Source organism: Schistocerca nitens, chromosome 2, assembly GCF_023898315.1.
Source record: "Schistocerca nitens isolate TAMUIC-IGC-003100 chromosome 2, iqSchNite1.1, whole genome shotgun sequence".
NCBI classification, from domain to species: Eukaryota; Metazoa; Arthropoda; class Insecta; order Orthoptera; family Acrididae; genus Schistocerca; species Schistocerca nitens.
Window position 1 is genome coordinate 4,494,769 of NC_064615.1, and position 27,351 is coordinate 4,522,119.

General features: G+C 44.4%; 1 protein-coding gene across 1 annotated transcript in view; it reads left to right on the plus strand.

The window, feature by feature from the left end:
• LOC126235667 (ATP-binding cassette sub-family C member 4-like) overlaps positions 1–27,351 on the plus strand; it is a 311,483-nt gene that overhangs the window by 93,227 nt on the left and 190,905 nt on the right. The window contains exon 3 of the mRNA XM_049944390.1: positions 11,626–11,763. Within this exon, the coding sequence (XP_049800347.1) occupies positions 11,626–11,763 (138 nt within the window). The remainder of the gene's footprint in view (positions 1–11,625; positions 11,764–27,351) is intronic.

Sequence of the window (27,351 nt, forward strand, 5' to 3'; positions counted from 1 at the left end):
ACAGGGCTATAAACGGAGTGATGCTGAATGAAACTCATTGAGCTCTCAAGAGGGCAACGTGTGCTGCCTTCCAAGATTGCCGTACCAGACTATTATCGGAAGATCTCTCACAAGAACCAAAGAAAAGCTCTTCATATGTAAAGGCTGTTGATGATACCATAATGTCCAGACAGTTATGGACGAGATAAGAAGTGAAACTGAGAGTAGCAAAGCAAAAGCATAAATTCTGAACTAAGATGTTCCTTTAGAAAGAGGAAAAATCCACCAGTACTGTCTCAGTTTAATTCTTGCAGCACTGCAGAGATGGGTTATATAGATATTGCAGTCAGTGGTGTCGAGCACCAAATGAAATCAAACAATCATCCAGGGACCATGGGATCCCTACCAGATTGTATATCGAATTTTCTGCTGATTTAGTATTTTTTTTCTTTTTAACTATCAACTGCGCCGATGCAACGATAGTTAGAAGAAAGCACTTGTCACATGCATCTACAAAAAGGAGCAGATGTGATCCACAAAACTGCCGTCCAGTATCCTTGACATCCATTTGTTGTACAATCTTAGAACCTATTCTGAGTTCAAATGTATCGAGGCACTTTCAACAGAATGACCTCATTCATTCCAGTCAGCACAGATTCCGAAAGCATTGGTCAGTTCGCACTTCACTAAACATGACTACCTGAAGGCCATGGATCAAAGCTAATAAGGTAGATGTAGCGTTTTTTGACTTCCGAAAAGGATTTTACACAGTATCACACCAAAGTTTGTTAATGAAAGTACGGTCATGTGGGGATTATGAAATTTGTTACTGCATTGAGCATTTCTTGGTACGAAAGACGCAGAATGTTATCTTGGACGGACAGCCATCAATGGCTGTAGAAGTAGCTTCAGGTGTGCCTCATTGCTCTTCATGTTGTATATTAATGACTTTACAAACAATATTAATAGTTATCGCAGATGATACAGTTATAAATAATGAAGTTCTGTCTGGTAAAATTATTCAGTCAGATCTTGTTAAGATTCCAAAGTGGTGCAAAGGCTGGCGACTTGGTTTAAATATTCAGAAATGTAAAATTTTGCGCTTCACAAAACGAGAAAAGTAATATCGAGTCGCCATTGTAACCGCTCAACTCATACAAATAGGTGGGTGTTACAGTTTGTGAGGATATGAAATGAAACGATGCCTACGGTCAGTTGTATGTAAAGCAGATGGTGAACTTAGTTTCAGAGATAGAATACTAGGCAAATGCAGTCAATCTACAAATGAGTTTCCTTACGAAACACTCGTTTCACCCTTTTCAGAATATTGCTTAAGTGTATGGGACCCATACCAAAGAGGGCTAACAGAGGATATTGAGCGTACACATATAGTTCATTTTCTTTTTCAGAAGCCTCCGACCGCTAGCTATTTACATGAATAGATTATCTTCTATTAATACCATCGTTTTTTTATGTCTCCGTACGCTGTATTTCGAACTACCAAATAATTGATCAGCCATCAATACAAGAGACTCCCACCGTAAAGTCTCGCATCTCTGCAGTGAGTAACCACACTTGCCTTCAAATGTCGAAGACTGCTGGGGAATATCCACTCCCACTCACAGGACAAAACATTGTATTCTTGTAGTCTCATCATACCCGAAACGTACCTTGTCCAGTGCACACGGATCTCAATGTATCTCGAGAAAGCGACATGCTTCCGAAATTAATCATTGTGTCGTGCGTTTCTCTGGACGCTAAGACCTCTCTTAAATCCTCGACTTGTATCTGTGAGATGTGTGTGTCTCTAAAAATGAGTAAGGATGTGTTTTCATGTCTGTGCGCGTATGAAAGACGGAGAAATAGAGAGCGGGAGAGAGAGAGAGAGAGAGAGAGAGAGAGAGAGAGAGAGAGATGGGGAAGGACGAAGGAAGGGGAAGAGCATGGAGCAGGGAGGGCTGTGTAGGTTCAAAGACAAAAAAATAAATAAATAAATAAAAAATAAAACACCTGCAGCCGTCCTTATGATTTCACTTTATTTCGTTGCAACTAGTTTCAACGCTCCAGTGCGTCATCTTCAGGCTGTGGTTGATGCAGTAAGGGTTGATATGACTGCTACATATATCTCATCAGTTGCCAGCATTACTGGATACGCAGATAATGTGTCAGCACTTCAACCGTCAACTCCCAACTGACTCGAGAACCGTTCAGATATAACATCCAAAGATATGTGACACATATCTTTCAATTTTATACTTGAATGGTTCTGCATACATGCTCTGTTGCACACGTGTTATATTTCCACTCTCGGCCGGTTGATTTATGGGACTACCTGACTCTATGGAAATCAAATTACGTGGACTTGTATTAACTGATTTCGGACCGCTGCTAAAATGAACAAGCAGATAACATAGTTTGGCGCAGTGGACGGCAAACCGCAGCTTGCGATCTACATCCGGCTCTTTGGCCCCTTTGAGTGAAGTTCTTCAGCAATATAGTAAGCGTGGGTGCGCATGTACAGTGCAACTGAAACTTCTTTGCCCTTGCGCGAGAACCTGAAATTGTCAATTGAACAATCAAAATGTCTTCGAATTACAGCCAATCGGCAAGCTGAAGAATTTAAGCTACTTTCGGCTTTATCAGTAGCAGTTGACGCGTCTTGTAGCACAAATCATACCGCTAAAGTTTCACTTTTTGTGCGGTTTATTTCATCTATAGTCCCTAAAGAAGAAATTTTAGGATTATTGTCACACAAAGGACAAACACGTGGGGAGGATACAGCAAATTCTGCACCTCAGTGCATTGAAAAACTTGGCATTGCACCACATCATCTGCACAATTTGTTTTAAGCGAAGACTGAGTGCGCCAACGGCCGAGGCGGATCGTAACACAGAGGTCAGCTGACGCGTAAATTCCGCGCTTCCACCGGTGGGGGTGCTGCCCCCGGAAAGTGTGAACCGTCCGTCAACTTATATTTTGACGCATGTGCCGAACACTCGCAGTGTGTTACATGTTGCGGAACGGAGCAAACACTCTATATCCTATGACCTGTAAGATGGCAAGAACGATGCCCCTTACATGAAGTCATTAAAGATCACCTAACTCACGTTGAGCGAACAGTAGGGCTGAACAAAATGACTGACAAGGCACAATGCATCTTGTAGAGGGTATAGTATGGACGTATTGGAATAATTAATGTCGGGTGATGGTTTTAAAGTAATTCATATGACATGAAAACTTTGTGGAAACGCGTCGATGTACTGAAGGCTAGCTTACCCCAGGGAAGTATTTAGAGTTGACTGTGGCCAGCTGGGGAGCGGCGAAGGGATGCGACAATAGGCAGCTTAGGGCAGCTCGAGCTCTGAGAAAGCGGTAACGCGGCGTGGCCTCCAGCCGCCTTAAGATGAGTGACAGTGAGTAGGTGGTTGACCCCATGCTGGTGTACCAGGAACTTGTACGCCTGTTGATAAATGTCCGTCGTCCCGTTTTCAGTGAAACATGCGAGAAAGCCGCGCAAAGCTATGGTGGAGCGGTCAACAGAGGCCAAAATATGCGTGTTCGTGACTATAGCAACTTCATGCTGAATTCACGGTCCGCGGAGTCTGAAGTAAATCAGGGGAAGAGCGACAGAATGAAATACGCCGGCCTCCGATGGGAATGTAGGACCGAGGAATCTGAAGTACTCTCCTGGGATTCAGAATTCCGGAAAAATTGGTGTTTGTGCAGACACTAACCTTGATGGGTGGCCTGGGAGGAGCTAAATAGCAGAAGTTGAGAGGAAGGGAAATTTTGTGGGAATTTGTTCACTTCCCAGAGCAGGCATTGGTCGGCGCTGGGAAGCGACACATAATTAATGCGACTTGCACTGCAACTGGCGTAAGTGATTTTGCTGGAGTGGAAACCGAGGCAAAGAGCGGACTGGGAGAAGTCCCCGTAGTGGTCTTCCGTTCCCAGCTTGCCTAGAGTGCGGACGTGGCGTTCTTTACTCAGCTTGCCTGAGAAAGAGTGAGCATCTCTGCAGTTTAGAACTTAGCAAATGGAACGATTGAGCTTGGAGATAGGAAGTTTTGGTTCAGCTATGTACTGAGCAAGATAACTAGGAGTGAATAGACGAGCGCAGCCTTGCAGCACCACGAGGTCGGCCGACGTCCACACGACGACGCCGCTCCGCCACGCTGTATTCGGTGATATTGCGCCCGCTCCGGCCACTGATAAATTTGTTGGATCACGTCGGCAAAGTTTCCACGAGGGTTTCATGGGCCGTGTACTGTAGAATTCTTCTCGCACTTCGCATTACGCCTGGGTCAGTCAATAGGAATTACGTTTGAGTTGTCGTGCTTTACTCCACGCAAACGCAATTTATTACCACTGCCTGTTAGGAGAGTCATGTAATGTGATGATTGAAGGTCGTGAGTTAAAATAAATTTGTGATAATCGACTGCATCTGTTTTCAATCAAGTAGTTGAAATCCCAAGTCACTTTCTTACTTAATTTTATGTTCAACATTTGCATCTGGTGTTCAATAGCTGCATATAACATCAATGTGCACCCCTTTTTAATTAAAAGTGATCAATTCTGAATCAATTGATGTCAACACTGCCACCGCAGTTCAATCAGGAGTCACAGGGCCTAATTACTTTCTTTGCGTTATCCGATATTGCGGCAGTTTTGCACTCTCTGTTGATCTCTTAGTCAATTAGCTGGGGTGAACACACGCCAAAACCAGATAAGTGACGGGTGGGGTGTTACAGACCTATACCAATGCAACTTCACCCAAGTCCCTCCCTCTCCAAAACGATGAGATCCTTCCCAATATTTATTCCTCCTACCAGCTTTAACTCTTTCCCACCGACCACATTCCACATCAGGGCTCCTCCCTCCTTCCCCTCTCCATCCACCCTTATCCCTTTCCTACTGCAACCACACATACACACTGCTCCTCATCCCCACAGTTTTCCTGCCTAACAGGCCCCTGTCTTTCTGTCCACTCCCCCCAATCACGTGGATGGAACTCACCCTTTCCTCCGGCGTCGTGCAGGTCCTCCAGATTTTAAGTGAATGTGCAGCGCTTCAGTTTTTTTATCAGACGAATTTTAGTCTCCTGCGATGTGTTTTTAAAATGTTTATATTTTAGTTTTTTAAATGTCCGTCTTGTATTTCCACTTTAAAATAGAAAACAGCCCGAAATTTTGTGCGTGTATTCTCATCATATTTCTTTTCTTTTTTTAATTTGCTTGGCTGATGGGCGGAGAAATGTACCGCTGACAGCTCACCGCCGCCCATATGGAGCGAGGGGGATGAAATAACATTAAAGAAAAAAAAAAGTCTTCGTCAGGCTTCGATGACTCACCTGAAGACGGTTGGCGGGTGCCCAGTCGAAATATCGTGGGATGAATTAAACGACGGCTGGATGCAAGCCCTAAATTTGAATATCATATTCCACTCGATAAAAGTCATCTCGATTTCTACAGACGGGGCGAAAAGCACGACCAGCGTAAGAAAAGCGTTCGTTGCTATTTTGAAAGAAGAAAGTAATCGCTCACGATTTTGAAAGAGAACTGTCATTCGTTTTCCAAAACTGTTGAAACATCGCCCATAAAATAACTATGATATTGACATTTGCTATTTCAAAACAACGTTCTTAAATATGAGGAAAGCTTTTCTCAACAGGTTCGGGAATTCGGAAATAGCAAGCGACGTAAGCGTTTGTGAAAAAATAAAAATAAAAAACGCTTAGCCCTGCTGTAACAGAATTTAATTTTTCTCCTTTTAATATTGACACTGACAACTTTGAAATGCGATTGTTGGATTAAAAAAAAAGTTGTGGTGCTCGAAATTTGAATGCCTTTGTGCTGATATAGAAATATAGAAACAAACAAATATTAACTTAGTTTACAACACAAGTAGTCTGCTTTGAAAGACCTGGAGAAGGAAGATATTTTAAGACCTGGAATGGTATTCGTGACCCACATAATCAGTTGAAAAATATGGCGTGTGCCGATCTTCCCTTATTTAGATCTACATATTCATGCGAACAATCATTTTCAAGCATGAACCTTATCACGAGTGAACTGAGAAGTCGCCTTATTGATGAGAACCTGGAATTGTGCCTAAAATTAAAAACAGCAACATACAAATTTTTTTCCCCCCCATGAACCATGGACCTTGCCGTTGGTGGGGAGGCTTGCGTGCCTCAGCGATACAGATGGCCGTACCGTAGGTGCAACCACAACGGAGGGGTATCTGTTGAGAGGCCAGACAAACGTGTGGTTCCTGAAGAGGGGCAGCAGCCTTTTCAGTAGTTGCAGGGGCAACAGTCTGGATGATTGACTGATCTGGCCTTGTAACATTAACCAAAACGGCCTTGCTGTGCTGGTACTGCGAACGGCTGAAAGCAAGGGGAAACTACAGCCGTAATTTTTCCCGAGGACATGCAGCTTTACTGTATGATTAAATGACGATGGCGTCCTCTTGGGAAAAATATTCCGGAGGTAAAATAGTCCCCCATTCGGATCTCCGGGAGGGGACTACTCAAGAGGACGTTGTTATCAGGAGAAAGAAAACTGGCGTTCTACGGATCGGAGCGTGGAATGTCAGATCCCTTAATCGGGCAGGTAGGTTAGAAAATTTAAAAAGGGAAATAGATAGGTTAAAGTTAGATATAGTGGGAATTAGTGAAGTTCGGTGGCAGGAGGAACAAGACTTTTGGTCAGGTGAATACAGGGTTATAAATACAAAATCAAATAGGGGTAATGCAGGAGTAGGTTTAATAATGAATAAAAAAATAGGAGTGCGGGTTAGCTACTACAAACAGCATAGTGAACGCATTATTGTGGCCAAGATAGACACAAAGCCAATGCCTACTACAGTAGTACAAGTTTATATGCCAACTAGCTCTGCAGATGATGAAGAAATTGATGAAATGTATGACGAGATAAAAGAAATTATTGAGGTAGTGAAGGGAGACGAAAATTTAATAGTCATGGGTGACTGGAATTCGTCAGTAGGAAAAGGGAGAGAAGGAAACATAGTAGGTGAATATGGATTGGGGGGAAGAAATGAAAGAGGAAGCCGCCTTGTAGAATTTTGCACAGAGCATAAATTAATCATAGCTAACACTTGGTTCAAGAATCATAAAAGAAGGTTGTATACCTGGTAGAATCCTGGAGATACTAAAAGGTATCAGATAGATTATATAATGGTAAGACAGAGATTTAGGAACCAGGTTTTAAATTGTAAGACATTTCCAGGGGCAGATGTGGATTCTGACCACAATATATTGGTTATGAACTGCAGATTGAAACTGAAGAAACTGCAAAAGGTGGGAATTTAAGGAGATGGGACCTGGATAAACTGAAAGAACCAGAGGTTGTAGAGAGTTTCAGGGAGAGCATAAGGGAACAATTGACAGGAATAGGGGAAAGAAATACAGTAGAAGAAGAATGGGTAGCTCTGAGGGATGAAGTAGTGAAGGCAGCAGAGGATCAAGTAGGTAAAAAGAATTTAATTGATGAAAGGAGAAAATATAAAAATGCAGTAAATGAAACAGGCAAAAAGAAATACAAACGTCTCAAAAATGAGATCGACAGGAAGTGCAAAATGGCTAAGCAGGGATGGCTAGAGGACAAATGTAAGGATGTAGAGGCTTGTCTCACTAGGGGTAAGATAGATACTGCCTACAGGAAAATTAAAGAGACCTTTGGAGAGAAGAGAACCACTTGTATGAATATCAAGAGCTCAGATGGCAACCCAGTTCTAAGCAAAGAAGGGAAGGCAGAAAGGTGGAATGAGTATATAGAGGGTTTATACAAGGGCGAAGTACTTGAGGACAATATTATGGAAATGGAAGAGGATGTAGATGAAGATGAAATGGGAGATAAGATACTGCGTAAAAAGTTTGACAGAGCACTGAAAGACCTGAGTCGAAACAAGGCCCCGGGAGTAGACAACATGGAATGAGAGCCAGTCATGACAAAACTCTACCATCTGGTGAGCAAGATGTATGAGACAGGCGAAATACCCACAGACTTCAAGAAGAATATAATAATTCCAATCCCAAAGAAAGCAGGTGTTGACAGATGTGAAAATTACCGAACTATCAGTTTAATAAGTCACAGCTGCAAAATACTAACGCGAATTCTTTACAGACGAATGGAAAAACTGGTAGAAGCCGACCTCGGGGAAGATCAGTTTGGATTCCGTAGAAATACTGGAACACGTGAGGCAATACTGACCTTACGACTTATCTTAGAAGAAAGATTAAGGAAAGGCAAAGCTACGTTTCTAGCATTTGTAGACTTAGAGAAAGCTTTTGACAATGTTGACTGGAATTCAAATTCTAAAGGTGGCAGGCGTAAAATACAGGGAGCGAAAGGCTATTTACAATTTGTACAGAAACCAGATGGCAGTTATAAGAGTCGAGGGGCATGAAAGGGAAGCGGTGGTTAGGAAGGGAGTAAGACAGGGTTGTAGCCTCTCCTCGATGTTATTCAATCTGTATATTGAGCAAGCAGTAAAGGAAACAAAAGAAAAATTCGGAGTAGGTATTAAAATTCATGGAGAAGAAGTAAAAACTTTGAGGTTCGCTGATGACATTCTAATTCTGTCAGAGACAGCAAAGGACTTGGAAGAGCAGTTGAACGGAATGGACAGTGTCTCGAAAGGAGGATATAAGATGAACATCAACAAAAGCAAAACGAGGATAATGGAATGTAGTTAAATTAAATCGGGTGATGCTGAGGGGATTAGATTAGGAGATGAGACACTTAAAGTAGTAAATGAGTTTTGCTATTTAGGGAGTAAAATAACTGATGATGGTCGAAGTAGAGAGGATATAAAATGTAGACTGGCAATGGCAAGGAAATCGTTTCTGAAGAAAAGAAATTTGTTAACATCGAGTATAGATTTAAGTGTCAGGAAGTCGTTTCTGAAAGCATGTGCATGGAGTGTAGCCATGTATGGAAGTGAAACATGGACAATAACCAGTTTGGACAAGAAGAGAATAGAAGCTTTTGAAATGTGGTGCTACAGAAGAATGCTGAAGATAAGGTGGGTAGATCACGTAACTAATGAGGAGGTATTGAATAGGATTGGGGAGAAGAGAAGTTTGTGGCACAACTTGACTAGAAGAAGGGATCGGTTGGTAGGACATGTTTTGAGGCATCAAGGGATCAAAAATTTAGCATTGGAGGGCAGCGTGGAGGGTAAAAATCGTAGAGGGAGACCAAGAGATCAATACACTAAGCAGATTCAGAAGGATGTAGGTTGCAGTAGGTACTGGGAAATGAAGAAGCTTGCACAGGATAGAGTAGCATGGAGAGCTGCATCAAACCAGTCTCAGGACTGAAGACCACAACAACAACAACAACATATAGATTTGACTTAGAGAACTTCCCCAGGAGATGAAAACACATTGCTGACATTAATGTTTGTCAGTCATTGCCATGATTTAAATTAGTGTAAAATTTAATTTTATCAAAAAATAAGTTATTAAGTATGATTTGCGGTTTTCATCAACATAGCTAAACTAAGTCTTAAAACTTTAAGTAAATGTGTTACATTAATTTCAGAGGGCGTTGTGAAATAAAAGAAGATGTAGTGCAGAATATTGAGAAAGGTAAGTTGACAGGGTTTGGACATATAGAGAGGATGAGCGAAAGGGAAATACGAAACAACTGCACAACACGAGTAGCGATAGGACAGTTGGAAGGTTTCGACCTCAGCGAGCATACCTCAATCAGATTGAGAACTTCCTTTAGCAAAGGCGACATTATGTGAACTGTAATTAAGTTAATAACAATATATCTACTAATGTAGTTTAAGCTGAAAAAATATAGCTCTCAAAGAAATTCTTGTCTCTGTACTACTGATATTTGGATATATTAACTAATGAGGTTAATCAAATGAAAGTATACAGTTCCGGAGACCTTTTTAGGTCTCAAATGTCTTTGATGTTTATATGCAGACTGAAGCGACGAATGAAAATTTGCACGCGGGTTCGAATCCCGGCCTGGGTACAAATTTTCATTCGTCGCTTCAGTTTGCGTATACACTACTGAGTTTTCTGACGATTAGATCTAATGGTATCTACATTTACTAGAATCAGAAGCAGTACGCTGAGTTAACGATTGCTGAAATATTATGTTTAATTGATTTTGGAATGATCTTGCCCATAATCACGTAGACCCGTTAAATACAGTGTTTCGTCTTGTCTAAAAGTGTAGTGGTCAGGAAGGAGCCAATACGAATAACCAGGATTCGATTTCAATCGACTCATCTTTTCCGATCAGTCACTTAGCCGAGAATCGTCTTACAGCGCGCAGATAATGTTATACTATTATTGCACATAAATGACGTAAAAGGTAAAGTTTCGCCTTCTAGTCGTGGACGGGCCTACCTGACCCCGACCGACCGCCGTGCCACTTGCCAAGGACGTCATTGGATGCAGTACGGAAGGTCACGTGGTCAGCACACAGCTCTGCCGGTCAGTGTCGGTTTTCTGGGTTTCGGAACCGCTGCTAATCGCTAGAGTAGCTCCTCAGTTGCCCTCCAGAGGCTGGGTGCACCCAGTACCAGACTCCCAACAAGGAGAAGTTCCTGGCAGTGCTGGGAATCGAACCCAAAGCCCACTCACTTATGTAGGCAAACTGATATGACATACTGTGCAATAAAACAGAGCTTCTTATGTCGAAATCATTGTTTCACGTCCACTTACAAGCCTTAAAAAAAAGATTAACAAAGATAACGATTGAGTGGTTTGTGTAGTCAGTCAGAGACGTACCCAGGGCCCGTCGTGGCCGGCTTGTGGAAATGGCTACGTAAAGGCTCAGTAACGACTTATTACGTTCTTGAAAAAAGCACAAAAATCCAGAAATTGTAATAACCGATTTAAATAAGGATTTTAACGACGGGTTTTTCTGAAATCCTAGAGAATGTAAAGCTTTCGTAGAAAATCGGCACTGACGCGTACCGCTGAAGAATTCCTGGGATAGCGATGTGCGCATATACGAACAGCGGTAGCATCGCGCACAGCGGTACGTATAAAAGGGCAGTGCATTGGCGGATACGTCATTTGTACTCAGCTGATTCACGTGGCAAGGTGTCAGGCACGATTATGGCTGCCCGACGGAATTAACAGACTTTGAAAGCGGAATGGTAATTGGAGCTGGACGCATGGGACATTCCATTTCGGAAATCGTTAGGGAATTCAATATTCCGCGATCCACAGCGTCAAGAGGGTGCCGAGAAGAGTAAATTTCACACTTTACCTCTAACCGTGGACAATGCACTGCCCAACGGCTTTTGCGTAGAGATATCAGAGCTAAGAAACAAGCGACACTACTTGACATAAGCGCAGGAATCGATGTGGGACTTACGACGAACGTATCCGTTATGACAGTGGGGCGATATTTGGCGTTAATGAGCTGTGGCAGCAGACAACCGACGCGAGGGCCTTTGCTGACAGCACCACGTCGCCTGCAGAGCCTCTCGTCTAATTTTTAGTTGTTCTGTCACACAATTACAAGTGCGCTGCACGGTTCATATTAAAGCAAATAATGTAACAGCTGCTGTGGAATTTTTTCAGATGGCTACGAAATGCTACTTTTGTAACACAAAAATTAAGTAATATGTCCTCTTTCCTTGCAGGAACTGGAGAGAGGAAATAGCAAAATGCGAAGGCAAAGAAAAGAGAAGCCCAAACCTGAGAAGGGTGATCATCAAGACGTTCAGAAACCAGTTCATTCTACAAGGCGTCATGCAAGGAATCCAGCAGCTCGTCGTAAGGTGAGTTGTACAAGTTTATTTATTAGTATTTCATACAGCTTACATTTACATCATTCTGGATGTAGACGTGTACTGTGTAGTGAAGCTGTCCCACACTGACCTCTATTCTCTCCAGCTAACTCCTCCCCCCCCCCCCCCCTCCCGTTCCCCTACGCCTTACACACATTCATTCACATACACATGAGGAGGTACAGGCTGCAAATGGCTGGGTACAGTTCTGGTCTGGGAACACAAACTGACGCCTGCTCAACGGTGCCAGTCTTCTGATTACTGTGAACTCCGAGCAGTATTCAGCGACCACTCCTGGCTATGACGGTCGGAACGTTGAGTGCCTAAGAGTGCAGTAATCTTGCTTAATCGCCTCAGTAGCACGGGTGGTGGAAACAAAAGTTCATTGTGAGGTGTGCGTCAATGGTATTAGTGTGTTACGACCAAACCAGTCATTAGTGGGCAACCATTGGGGGACACCTGCTGCACATCAGTTTTATTAGTCTTGTCCAGATGTCAGGGCTCTGGCTGGATCGACTGTCGTTTAATTAGCCGCTCGTAACGCCACAAATACAAACACCCCGTTACAATAAGAGGACTCGATGGTTAGCAAGCAGTGTTCCCAGCCACAACTCTAAATGCGGAATCTTGTCTTCTGTGGACACGTGACATACCCTAGCCGAGTAGGAAATAGGCAAGATTTTTTCCCCATTGCCTATATATTTATACAACTCTGTACCGTGATTTATGCCATTGTGCTGCTTCTCTCCTTCTCCAACAGTCACAATGTACATCAATATTACGAGTCTACTACACACTGCTATTCAAATGTGTGTGAATTCCTAAGGGCCCAAACCGCTTACGTCATCGATCCCTAGACTTACACACTACTGAAACTTACTTATGCTAAGGACAACACACACACACACACACACGCCCGAGGGAGGACTCGAACCTCCGGCGGGAGGGTCCGCGCAGTCCGTGACATGAGTCTGGTCCCTTCAACCAACCAGTCGGTGACGTGACGCCTCAAACCGCGCGGACACACACTGCCGTCATTAGCCCACTGCCCGCCAGCTTTGTTACTATTCGCTCGAGCAGAACCTTAGTGCAGCGATCTAAATAATTACTTGGTCTCAAAAAATCGCATTTCAGTCTTTACTGTTGCAGTGATTAAAGGGACCACACCGTGGTTCAGGTCGAAAAAAATCGATTTTCGGGTTTCATCATATTTCGATAGATTAGGGTTTTATTTAAGTACTCTGTGAAGGATTTTGCAGAAAACAAAATCAAATGGTTCAAATGGCTCTGAGCACTATGGGACTTAACATCTGAGGTCATCAGTCCCCTAGAACTTAGAACTACTTAAACCTAACTAACCTAAAGACATCACACACATCCATGCCCGAGGCAGGATTCGAACCTGCGACCGTAGCAGTCGCGCGGTTCCGAACTGAAGCGCCTAGAACCGCTTGGCCACCGCGGCCGTCTACAGAAAACAATTTTTTTTTCGAGCATTTAAAGAGCATTTTCCTACCACGTGTGTTTATGTGCCACTCCGTCTTTTCTGTCACCCACTTTACTGCATATATTTTAGATCTTTATATCCCCTGCATTGCACGTTAGGGATTTTTTTTTTGCTCCATAGTGTGTTGGCTATCCTTGGAATGCAACGGTCGGTATTCTTTTGTTTCTGATATTTGTAAACAACACGCTTTCAAACATGCGGTTAGTTTTGTTTAAGTGTGATTGCGACTAGTTTTTATAGAAAACTTGCCGGCATACTATGGACAGGCAATTAGGAGAAATAAAGAAAATCTGGAGACAATGAAGAGAGATGTTTGGGCCATATTCTTCCATAAGTCCTCTACTGATGATAAGCCATGTCATGGGTTGTGTCCATCAGGAGAAAATTCGTGGTACAAATACAATAGGGCTCAGGCAACTAGAGAATCTTATTCTCACCAGCATTCTCTTCCTGCTGCTGTTATTACAACAATTAAACCTATTTTCAGTGACTTGGCTAATCCTGTCCTTATAAGGAAATGTCTGCGTGGGCAGACACAGACCCCAAGTAAATGTTTCAACAGCATAACTTGGAACCGCCTTCCTAAAACTGTATTTGAATGGCTTATTTCAATAGTGGTACAGGTCCATTTTTGTTCATTTTGAGATAAGAGTCCTAAAGTTAAATTAGCGCTGAAAAATCTGCAGTTGAGATACCAGAAATATTCAGGCATATGGCTTCTTGCTAGAGATGAACCTTTCTTTCTGTTTCTTTGGATCGTTAATTTCAGAAGCATTATGGACAGAAAAGTGGAGGTAATGGACTTGTACCACCGTTCAAATAAGCCCTTCATTTGTAGGCATGCATACAATGAAACTAGAGTTCATGAAGCTGTTATTACATACAATCGTGGTAATATTGGAAAGTGTTGGGTACCGAAAAACCTGGGAATTAATCCTGGTGAAAATATTATCACTGGGATGCAACATTGCGATAAAATGAGGACAGCCGATGCAGACAGTTCTGCATCTAATATGGCCAAGAAAGCAAGACAAACATCCAGGAAGATGAAAAAGAAGCTGGAAGACCTGCTATAGGCCAAAGAAGGGCCATCATATGCAGCATGACAGTTTTAATTAACTGTAAGTGACAAATTTCGAAAGGTTTTTCTTTGAAGTCAGTTTCCCACAAACTAAAATTTGCGGTACATATACCCCATTATATCAGAAACTATGATACATAAATGAATGAAATTTTCAGAGACTCTGCATAACATAAAAAGCCACCTCTGGTACTACATTCATTAATATTCCCGCATTATGAAGTTCACAAAAAATATTTTCTGCGGAAAAAACTTAATATTTTTTGTTAATAAATTTAGAAAAGTATTTCTTAAAAACTATAAAATGGATAAAGTAGATTTTAGTACAGCATTATGTAACATACAGTAAAAATATTTAAGGTACTGCATCAAATAGTTTTATTTTCAGAAATGGGTCAAATACTTGGGTTAGATAGGCAGGGTGTAATCTCTTTACAGTAACCCTTCGAGATGTGGTCGACTGTCAGTACTCTGAAGGCTTTACTCATGTTTGAGTTCATATTTCATCTATAAAATAATTTTTTAACGTAGCACCCGTGCTCATCCATCTTACATTCAAATCAAGCGTTTTTCCGCTCCACAAGAGTACACAGATTCCGTATTCGCAACTCCATTAAGTCGGCATTTGCCCAATTTCACGACCCAACTAACTCTCCACAGAATGGACTCTTGATGTGGTAAAAATACTAGCAATACTAGTATAAATTTGTACTTAAGAACTGAAAACCGAAACTCCCAATTGTTCGGGAGAGCGTTGAGGAAACGTTAGCGCCTACATGTATTTTTAGCAGAAAAAGATGAGGAGTGACGTTTGTGTAGTTGGCACCATTACGTGTTCAAAAATCGCAAGGAACAGCAACAAATGAGGTAAAACGTATTAAAAGACAGCGTGACGGCACTCACCTATTGAAACACCAACGTGACAGCAAACAGCACGCTGCATCAAAGAAACTGGTTACAACGAAGTCATCGGTCCCATTGCATTAGGGAAGGATGGGGAAGGAAATCGGCCGTGACCTTTCAAAGGAACCGTGTCGGCATTTGCCTGAAGCGATATAGGGAAATCACGAAAAACCTAAAGGTGGATGGCCGGACGCGAGTTTGGATGGTCCTACGATTTAGAAAAAATACCTGAATGGTGCGAAAAGTGGCAGTTGACCCTAAATAACGAAAAGTGTGGCGTCATCCACATGAGTACTAAAAGGAACTCGTTAAACTTCGGTTACACGATAAATCAGCCTAATCTAAAAGCTGTAAATTCAGCTAAATACCTAGGCATTACAATTACGAACAACTTAAATTGGAAAGAACACACAGAAAATGTTGTGGGGAACGGTAATCAAAGGCTGCGTTTTATTGGCAGGACACTTAGAAAATATAACAGACCTACTAAGGAGACTGCCTACACTACGCTTGTCCGTCCTCTTTTAGAATACTGCTGCGCGGTGTGGGAACCTTACCAGATAGGACTGACGGAGTACATCGAAAAAGTTCAAAGAAAGACAGCACGTTTTGCATTATCGCGAAATATGGCAGAGAGTGTCACAGAAATGATACAGGATTTCGGCTGGAAATCATTAAACGAAAGGCGGTTTTCGTTGCGACGGAATCTTCTCACGAAATTCCAATCACCAACTTTCTCCTCCGAATGCGAAAATATTTTGTTGACACCGGCCTACGTAGGGAAGAACGACCACCAAATTATAATAAGGGAAATCAGAGCTCGTACGGAAAGATATAGGTGTTCATTCTTTCCGCGCGCTATACGAGATTGGAATAATAGAGAATTGTGAAGGTGTTTCGATGAACCCTCTGCCAGGCACTTAAGTGTGATTTGCAGAGTACCCGTGTAGATGTAGATGTTCCAAATGCGAGTCCAGTGTGCTAACCGCTGCACCCCTCGCTCGGTAAGGACAGTATTCAGCTGCACCAGGGCATCATATGTGCATAATGAGGGAGTCCGAATGTTAGTGGTTCATTTGTCACAGTCATCGACGATCAGGTGGCGCTCTGGAGGCCTGTATGTGCATCCTCTGTGTTGACTCCGCAGGCAGTAACTGTGCTGAGTTTAGAGGTGAACAGTGTTTGCAACACTCGTTCTAGCGTACAACCGAGCCCTGCCGACAGGTATGTACTCCTGTTTAACAGCTTCAGCCATTTGGACGCGGTTGCATTGTGGGCCTGCAGGAAGCTGAGCGGAATGGACGTGTTGCTGCACTTACTGGGCACAGTGTATCGGTGGTGGATCGCTGCTTTCAACAGTGGTCTGCGGAAAACTCCCACACCTGTAGACAGGGTTTCGGACGTCCACGGACTACGGAATCATGTCGATGTCAACGCAATGTGCGAGCAGCGGTGGCAGACCGAACGTCATCCAGTGGCGAAATCCGGGCACTAGTTGTACCTGCTGTGTCATCAGGGACCACTGGGAACCGCCTGCTTGCAGCAGGATTAACGTCACGTTGTAACCTCCCCCTCACTTATCGACCTTAATGACAGTGAAAAATGAAACCGCGTGTACCTAATGGGAATTTTGGAAAAGCAATCGTCACCGAAGTTAACCTGTCGGTAAAGAGGGAGGAAAGGGTTACATCTAAATGAAAGGAAAAATGCAAATGAAACTGGTGGAAATTAATTTTGAAATAGGGGTAAAGTTAATAAAGAAAGTAAATGTGCGGCCGTTACGTTAACAATTAACTAGTGGTAATTAGATATTTGAGATTTGGGGGAAATCACGGTCGCCAGTCCTAAGGACAATTACTATAGTAACTGAAAAAGAAAGGTTATTACACATATAATTAGCACTAGAAGCGTGGCAACTGAAGGTTGACACGTGTAGTGTGAAAACTGAAAGTTTGTCAGAAGTAATAAATTTCGCTGCACTCTGACTTAATTTAGCAAAAGAATTAATAAAACCGGAAAATCGAAAGTTAATTTAGTGACTGAAGTTAATAGTGAGCTTTCTTTCTGAAGCACATCGAAATACAGTTAGTCTTGGACTACCTCAACAATCATTTCTAAAGCTACTTGAATCTACGCAATTTAGAAAGAAGAGATTTAACTTTGAACTTGAATTAAACGATTCTGAACAATTAACAATAGTAAAATTTAGTACGTACCAAGCTGAGCTGCAGTGACAGGTAAGCTAAAATACGGTAACAAAACTCGCACTCTTAATTTGTGCTTGTGTAATCTAACTATTGTAGCCAGCTATGAATACTTAAAGTGAACTTTGAAATTAAAGCAGTGAAATGGAATTATGCTGGCGTTTGAATTTCAACGACACTCGGGTTCATTTCGGAAAAGGAAGGGACCCTGCTTGGCAATGCAATTGGGACAATGAGCAACAAAGGTTCATGCTAAGTTGCTGTAATTTTGCAAGGCAAATGGAACAATTTGAAAAGCTGAGGTCTGCCATACAGTTCTGAAACTTTACGTGCTTTTTTTAGTCTTCCATGTTGGTTGATTGAAGGTTTGAAGCCGTCGATCGAGGAGGTGGCGACAGTCACTCATTGTCGGCCGTGCCGTCGCTGTTGCAGAAGCTGGATGTTGGCGCGCCTTCTTCTCGACACGGTCACCAGGCGAAACGGGCTCTTGATGTGCGCCAGCTAATGCTTCCCGTCCGCGACACCATGTCAGAAACTATCATCGCAAGTCGAGCGCAATTACATGCTGCCAAACCCCGAAAGCGCGGCAACTCGCGGGAGCGCCACACAACACACCTGCTCCACTCGCTACTCCAGCCAGACTCCGACTGCCCTGCCCGCGCTCCACGCGGCAAAGATAACACTACCAAAGATCCTACACACTTTGATTCTTCACACGACCTATCGATGTAATCGTTCGATAGCAGTTTTCCCTAGGCAAGACCCAGCGTAGAAATACAAATAATATTTACAAAACAAACCAATTATACATCGACATAAATGCATATATATATATATATATATATATATATATATATATATATATATATATATATAGTAAAACAATTACAATATACGAAGACACAGAAATGTTATATATTCAGGTAACAAAAATAAGGAAAACAAATTTATAGTACAATAAATGGAAGTAGGAGGATATGCATTTCCGGCGTTACAACGTGTTCATCTGGCCAAACTGCAACAGAGACCAGGACACCGCGAAGTATGGCTGCTCTGCTGTTGTGAAAAAGTTGAGAAGAGAGTGGAACGGTGCGAGTGATGAGAGCAGTTTCTGTCTGTGTGTGAGTGATCGACGTCGACACGAATGGCGTAGATCTGGTGAGCTGCCGATTCCAGTATGTATTCACCCACGAGACACACGTCCCACCCACGGCTTCATTGTGCGTATGTTGAGGGGGGGGGGGCACCAATTACACAGCTCGTGATTTCGTTTGATATTTCTCAAGTGTAAAGTAACCAGTGCTCCCTACATTACAGAAGTTATTATCTCCGTGCTGGTCTCATTTAAACGACAGGAATAGGGCAGTGGATATGCACATACGGATGCTGCAACGCGACATGCTCTTCGCGGTGTATAACTCTGCCCTGGTCAGCCATATCACCCACCGAACACGTGTGGAACATGATGAAGCGGGAGCTTCTCGTTCTCCAGGGGCTGCAAGAGCCACTGCCGAGCTGCAACAAAAGGGCGCAAGGTGCATGGGACGGTTTATCGCAGGATGCCACGCCTCACCTTTATGGTTGTCTGCATGCGAGAATACGCGCCTGCATTGGCTCCAGTGGGAGGTGTGTCTACACTGTGCACAGGTGCGACTCACTGTGTCGTGTGTGCTTCACATACTCATACAATGCTGAACCACACCTCAGTCATTTGTCAATAAAATGACCTTGTCCTTGAGGCGGCATTTGTTCCGGTAGTGTACAATGAGAATAGTGTATTGCAGGTTGGGAGAAAACAACTACCTTTTCCAATAAAGTTTGAAGCAGCTGTTACAGCAGTCTTATTCTCGGTTTGCAAATTTTTGAGTTTGCAGGCGTGTTGTCACTTTCTCCTTTCGCGATATTTCGACAACTTCCCTAGCTGTGTTCGTTAGATGTCGAGCGCAGATTTTGTAGCTCCCTGTTTGAACTTCAACCGCACAGTGTTGGTGAAATATCGTTTAAAGAGGAACTGACAACTCAAATGTAAACTCCTAAACTTTTAAACTTCTAATTTCTCTGTAAAAAACCTGAATGACAAATCTGTTACTACTGTACTTAAAGAGGGGCGTCGCGGAAGCAAGCCGGGTCCTTAGTCCATGTGCACCAAGTCATTGCGACAAGCGTGACGAAATTTCTCCACTGTTGGGGGAAATGAAATGAAATGAAATCATCGTGTGGCATTCTTGGCAGGGAGACCCCATACGGCGAAGTTCGGCCGCCGAATGCAAGTCTTATGTCAGTCGACGTCACATCCGAAGAAAAAATATGTTAATCGATTGGCCTGCATCCATCATTGCACTACTGAGCCAAAACATTATTGTTTCTTGGTTCAACTTTGGAACGCAATACAGCAGCGGTTGAGCATCGCACAAATTCGACCAGCCGCGCGGGAGTAGCCGAGCGGTCTGGGGCACTGCAGTCATGGACTGTGCGGCTGATCCCGGCGGAGGTTCGAGTCCTCCCTCGGACATGGGTGTGTGTGTTTGTCCTTAGGATAATTTAGGTTAAGTAGTGTGTAAGCTTAGAGACTGATGACCTGTCAGCGATACAACATTCCGTTCTTCAGCCAAAAGGCTGACTAAGAGGTGAAAGATTTACAGATGTCTCTAAAATTTATAAAAGGCTTTCTTTTGTTAGCGTTTATGAAAAACATGAAAACCGTTGATTTTATTTGTTGCGTGAATTAAAATTGAAGGACTATAAGTGTAAAAACAAAAATTGATTTTAAAACACATTACGGGAATGGTGACGTTCTTCCAAAAAAAGAAAAAAACAAGCGCTGTATTTTCACTAAAACGCCGAACGAGCAGCACTCGGAAAAAATGATTTTGAAAGGGGAAATGTATTCTATAGTCTTGAACGGTGTGGGTAAAAAATTAGAAAACTAGAATGAGATTTTCACTCTGCAGCGGAGTGTGCGCTGATATGAAACTTCCTGGCAGATTAAAACTGTGTGCCCGACCCAGACTCGAACTCGGGACCTTTGCCTTTCGCGGACAAGTGCTCTACCATCTGAGCTACTTTTTTTTACCTTTTTTTCCTTTATTAAAACAACCATATATGTACATAAGCACAAAAACAAAATATTGAAGTGCTGGAACTGATTCAACACGAATTGTATCCTACAATAGACTGAAGAACACATTTCAATATAGTGCCATTTGTAAGCTTACAAAATAGAACATAAATAGTAAACTGACAGTAGCCTCTTCAGTCCAGACAGAGACATAGATCCGAAACGCAAACATATATATAATTGATTGTCTTAACTGGAATGACAGTTCTGTCATTTGATTCATAACCGTCCAAACTCAAAGTCGTTTGGAGCACACAAACGGATAACAAGAGATGCACAGGAACATAAATTAATGAAAACGTCATAATGTAGTTAATAACACCATTGAGAAGTCGGGAGTAGTCCTAGGAACTGGTATATCCCCTTATTCGTTGTGTATTTTGCTCGCTACATAGTCTTGCATGTGATTTGTGTCCTTACCGGCATCGAGAATTACCCTACGCCTTGTTTTTCAAAAATTATGTCTAACATGTTAGCAAGCATCTTCCTGAAATTTGGGTAACGTTTCATCTTCCAGCGTGCCGTTCTCATGTAAGCCTCGAAACTAATGAGATTATCTTCACTATTCTGCATGATGATATATGTCACAAATTGTCCTAACAGCCACATCACGGTGTTGTTCTCGGTAGCGGGAAAACGTTTCGCGTCCGGCCAGAGCAGGATGTCGGTGCAGTGGCTGGCTGGGCTGCTGCGGGTAATCAGGCCCAGCCTCTGCTGCACCCACGTCCAGTTAATGAGGTGACCGCCACAAGTGAAGCGATGGCGTAAGGTGTCGACCAGGCCACAGCGGACACATTTTTCACCGTCACATAAGCCGATTCTATGCAACCTTTCATTAGTGTGTGGTGTCACCGCTAGACACCACACTTGCTAGGTGGTAACTTAAATCGGCCGCGGTCCTGTAGTACATGTCGGACCCGCGTGTCGCCACTGTGTATTCGCAAACCTAGCGCCACCACATGGCAGGTCACAAGACACGGACATGACCTCGCCCCAGTTGTACGGACGACATAGCTTGCGACAAGAAGTATCACGTCTTCCTCTCATTTGCCGAGAGACAGATTAAATAGCCTTCAGCTAGTCCATCGCTACTACCTAGCAAGGCGCCAGTTGTATCTGTGCTAATAGCTTACTATCTACAAGAGATGTATTTCAACAAGAAGAACATTATTAAAAGTTAAGTATATGGCAATCTCTCTTCTTTTCTTTATAGTTTTTCATCCAGTCTCCTGTTTCAGAATTTACGCCCGTCTGCGTTAGTTTCGCGTGCACCTAGCCACTCATTGTGTCGAGACCTTAGGGAATTGACACAACAATATTTTGGCGCCGAGGTGTGGTGCCGCGCCCACGTTGCAGTCTTTGTGTTCTATTTGCTCTAATTTGCTTGTGTCATGGCTTCGCCGCATTCTCCAGATGTACTGTCCGAATTTTTTCGCTTGCAGAATCAGCAGACGCAGGCGTTATTGGAAGCCCTTGGACAGCTCGTCCAGGGTCAACGTGCGCTGCAAAACGATGCGGCGGCAGCCGCTTCTTCGCTACCGCAGCCACACAACGCTGTCGCACCGCCATTTAGGCCCTTTGAGGCCCATAACGAGAGCTGGACTGAGTGGGCCGATCAGTTCAACTTCCACCTCACTGCTTATGGAATTCAAGGTAAAGAGCGGCAGCCGTTTTTGCTTTCTTGTGTCGGTGTGTCTACCTACCGTGTGATAGTGAAATTGTTTCCCCGACGCGACGTAGCAACTCTGTCCTACGAAGAAATTTTGTCTGCTTTGGATGCCTATTTCAAAGAAACAGTTAATGTAGTTGCCAAACGGTATACGTTTTTTCGTACAAAACGTACGGCCGGTCAGACTAATAGGGAGTGGGTAGCAACTTTGCAAGGACTTACTAGAGACTGCGCGTTTGCCTGTGAATGTGGCCTCCCATATTCAGATACTATGGTGCGTGATGCAATTGCACAGAACGTTTCTGATGTTCGCATAAGGGAACAGATTTTGAAGCTAGTTAATCCCTCCCTGCAACAAGTGATAGACATATTGGACAGGCAAGACACACTTGACTTTGCTCAGGCATCATTTGAAACTTCGCCAGCAGTGTGTCACATTAATCGGCCCGCCGGGCCCGCTGCACGGGACGCTAAGCGGCCCTCGCGCCCGACTTCGCTGCGGCCGCCTAGCTTGCAACCACGTGCGCCGCGTCAGCAAGCAAATGCAGTGAAATCTTGCCCGCGGTGTGCAACTAGACATTCGCGTGAAAATTGCCCGTCACGCCAAGCTATTTGCTTTTACTGTCACAAGAAAGGACATGTACAAAGTGTTTGCCAGACAAAGTTAAGATCAGACAATCACACAAATTCCAGGCCCTTTGCTTCGCGCCGGAATCGAACCCAGGACAATCAGGCTCGTGGACCTTCGCCCATGGACATTCATGTAGTTCATGCCCACCCGTCCAGTGACACTTTAGCTAACAGTGACTGTGTTCGTCCCACCCAACGTGTGCGTCGACGTCGCCGGCAATCCCGTAAAGTTGCAAGTGCTTCTGGACCTGTATCAGTTCAAATTGCACGAGACAGTCGCTCTTGTCGTCAGCAGGACAATAAACTTTTTGTGGACTTAGACTTTGCAGGAACAGTGATACCATTCCAGCTCGATACCGGAGCTGCAGTTTCATTGCTCAATCACGACACGTACAAACAACTGGGCAAACCGCCATTGCGTGCCGCAAATGTTAAGTTAACTAGTTACTCAGGACAGCCGATCCCTGTGTTAGGCCAGTGCAGCCTTCTTGCCGCATACAAGGGACAGACAAAACTTGTGTCATTTTATGTTCTTCGTTCCTCTAGTGCAGTGAACTTGTTTGGTTTAGATTTGTTTCAATTGTTTAATATGTCTATTGTAAATCAGGTCCTATCAGTGAATCAGACTGTGCCTTCCGCCAGCGTTTCTAGTCTTTGTGAAGAATTTGCAGACATTTTTGCTCCGGGCCTTGGTTGCGCTAAGAACTATGAAGCGCATTTGGAACTGAAAGATAACGCGCAACCAAAATTTTTCAGAGCGCGCAATGTTCCCCACGCATTGCGTGATGAGGTCGCAAGAACATTAGCCGAATTAGAATCTCAAGGTGTCATTGAACGTGTGCAGGCTTCTCTCTGGGCCTCACCCTTAGTAATTTTGCCAAAACCTTCCGGAAAATTGAGACTTTGCGTGGACTTCAAGGCAACTGTGAATCCGCAACTTGTGACTGCTACTTTTCCTTTGCCCCGCCCGGAAGATCTTTTTGACAAACTGTGCCCGGGAAAATATTTTTCAAAATTGGACTTAGCAGATGCGTACTTGCAGATACCTGTGGACGAAGACTCCCAGCGCGTCTTGGTGGTAAACACGCATCTTGGCTTGTATCGCTTCAAACGACTGCCATTCGGGTGTGCATCCGCCCCTGCTTTGTTTCAGCAATATTTACAAACTATTTGTGCGTCGGTCCCTACAGCTGCGAACTATCTGGACGATATTGTAATCTCAGGAAAGACAGAAGCAGAACATTTGCAAAATCTCCGAACATTATTTCAGGTATTGCGTCAGAATGGTCTTCGCTTGAGGAAGGACAAATGTGTGTTTTTTGCTCGTGACTTACCGTACCTGGGCCATGTCCTTAACGCCCAAGGTATACATCCGAGTCCAGAGCACCTTCGTGCCATTCAGGACTTGCCGTCACCGCAGAACTTGAAACAGCTACAGAGTGTGCTGGGTAAGGTAAATTATTATCACCGATTTGTGCGCAATGCTTCTTCCATTTCAGCTCCGCTTCATCGCTTGCGCCGTAAAGGTGTTCCGTTCGTCTGGACGACGGAATGCGAACGCGCCTTTCGCCAGTTGAAATCGGCGTTACTTTCAAATACTTGCCTTACGCCATTCGATCCCCGAAAACCCCTTTTGTTGATGGTAGATGCATCGGATTTCGGGATCGGTGCTGTGCTTGCGCACAAGGATGGCTCGCATGATCGCCCTATTGCCTTTGCGTCCAAATTGCTCTCATCTGCGCAAAGAAATTATTCCCAAATAGAGAAGGAAGCTTTGGCTCTTGTGTTTGGTGTAACAAAGTTTCACGATTTCTTGTATGGTCGTCACTTTACAATCATCACGGACCACAAACCTTTGACATCGCTTTTTCATCCGAACAAGCCTGTACCTCCACGTACAGCGCAGAAATTCATTCGCTGGTCACTTTTTCTCTCGCAGTACCGCTACGATATCTTGTATCGGTCCACTGCTAAGCACGGAAACGCTGATGCGTTGTCCCGTTTGCCTGTTGCTGAGGATAAAGCATTCGATTCTTCCGAACTTGCTTGCATGTTCATTGATTCGGAAACCGATGACGTGGTCGCATCGTTTCCGATTGATTTTCGTCGTGTAGCTACAGCCACAGCTGCTGACCCTGTCCTTGCTCCCGTTTTGCGTTTTGTTGCTACGCAATGGCCCTTGTCAAAGTCACGGATCGAGGATCCTTTGGTTCGCCGTTTTTTTGCTCACAAGGAGAGACTTTTTGTACGACGTGGTGTTTTGTTGTTGCGTTCCGATAATGATCAATCCCGAGTCGTAGTCCCACGTTCGTTACAGTCCTCTGTCTTACGGCTTCTTCACCAAGGACATTGGGGTATAGTGCGAACGAAACAACTTGCTCGACAGCACTGTACTTGGTTCGGAATCGATGCTGCGATTACGAATATGTGCTCCTCTTGTGTGGCGTGTGCCGAACAACAATCCGCACCGCCGCGGAAATTCTTTGCATGGCCGAACGCCACTTCCCCTTGGCAACGATTGCACATCGATTTTGCTGGTCCATTCTGGAATGCTCGATGGTTGGTTGTGGTCGATGCTTTCAGTAATTTTCCTTTTGTTGTCCGGATGTCTTCCACGACGTCTTCTGCCACAATCCAAGCCTTGTCTGCTATCTTTTGCATTGAAGGTCTTCCGCAGACTATTGTTTCCGACAATGGCCCACAATTCATGTCCGCAGAATTTCAGTCGTTCTGCAAGGCCAATGGTATTCAACATCTGACATCCGCGCCGTTTTCGCCTCAGTCAAACGGTGCCGCTGAACGATTGGTCCGGACTTTCAAGTCACAGATGTTGAAGTTGAAAGAGTCGCATTCACGGGAGGACGCTTTGTTGCTCTTTTTGTCTTCCTATCGCTCTCAGCCCCGCGATGGTCGCTCGCCGGCTGAATTGCTCCATGGTCGTCCTCATCGAACTCTGATGTCTTTGCTGCATCCGCCACATCAGGTTCCTGTGCAGCGGCAGCCTCCTGCTTTTGCTCCTGGCGACGTTGTCTATTATCGCAACTATCGCGGTTCACAGCGTTGGCTCGCAGGGCGCATTCTTCGCTGCCTCGGCCGCGCGATGTATTTGGTTTTGGGGGCCTCTGGTGAGGTGCGTCGGCATCTCAATCAGCTGCGCCTCTGTCGTCGCCTGGGTTCTGCCGCTCCCCGTCTGCTTTCAGCGACGGAGCCGTCAGGTCAGCGCCCTGGGGACCCATCTACTGGCTCGCCTCATCCCCAGGTGTTACCGACGATGCCTTCCATTTTGCCTCATGGCGTCGCGCCGCCGCAGCCGCCGCCGGCGCCGCCAGCAGCGGACGCTTCGCTGCAGCCGCCTCGCGCTTCCCTGGGTCACGCGCCGCCGCTTGCTTCCCGTGACCAGCTGTTCTCCGCCATGGACCTCTTGCCCGCTCCGGACCAGATGTCGTCTTCGCCCGTCGGGTGCTCCGACCACATGGAGGTCGACCCCGCGGCTCCTCTTATATCATTCCGTGCGCAAACACCTCATGTTGACGTGCACCCTGGACTAGGTTTGCAGGCGTTTCCTAGCTCCCCTCGGACCGAATGGCCGGGTGCGGGTGGCACAGCCTCGCCTGTTGTTAGGCTCCCCACCTCATCGCATACGTCAACATGGGGTCCTCCCCACGGCGGGCGGAAGCCTTATATCACGACCGTTCGCCGATTTGCGGGGGAGGAATGTGGTGTCACCGCTAGACACCACACTTGCTAGGTGGTAACTTAAATCGGCCGCGGTCCTGTAGTACATGTCGGACCCGCGTGTCGCCACTGTGTATTCGCAAACCTAGCGCCACCACATGGCAGGTCACAAGACACGGACATGACCTCGCCCCAGTTGTACGGACGACATAGCTTGCGACAAGAAGTATCACGTCTTCCTCTCATTTGCCGAGAGACAGATTAAATAGCCTTCAGCTAGTCCATCGCTACTACCTAGCAAGGCGCCAGTTGTATCTGTGCTAATAGCTTACTATCTACAAGAGATGTATTTCAACAAGAAGAACATTATTAAAAGTTAAGTATATGGCAATCTCTCTTCTTTTCTTTATAGTTTTTCATCCAGTCTCCTGTTTCAGAATTTACGCCCGTCTGCGTTAGTTTCGCGTGCACCTAGCCACTCATTGTGTCGAGACCTTAGGGAATCGACACAACATAGTGGATATACCATCGTTGACCACTTTATGCCATGTGGACGCCACTTCAGCAGTGTGTACAGTTACACTTATTTTGTCCCAAACTGCCTTCCAATGAACACTCGGGTATTTAAGTTCAATGGGATTCCGGACTATTAGAGATGTCCATCTTTTTAATAACAGGTGCGTCGTCGGTAAATCCTGCGTAAAATAATGTCCATCAATATAGCTTACTTCAAGAAAAAACTGCTTGACATGTCGTAGTTTGTAATGTATTTTACCTACAGCAATGGGTGGA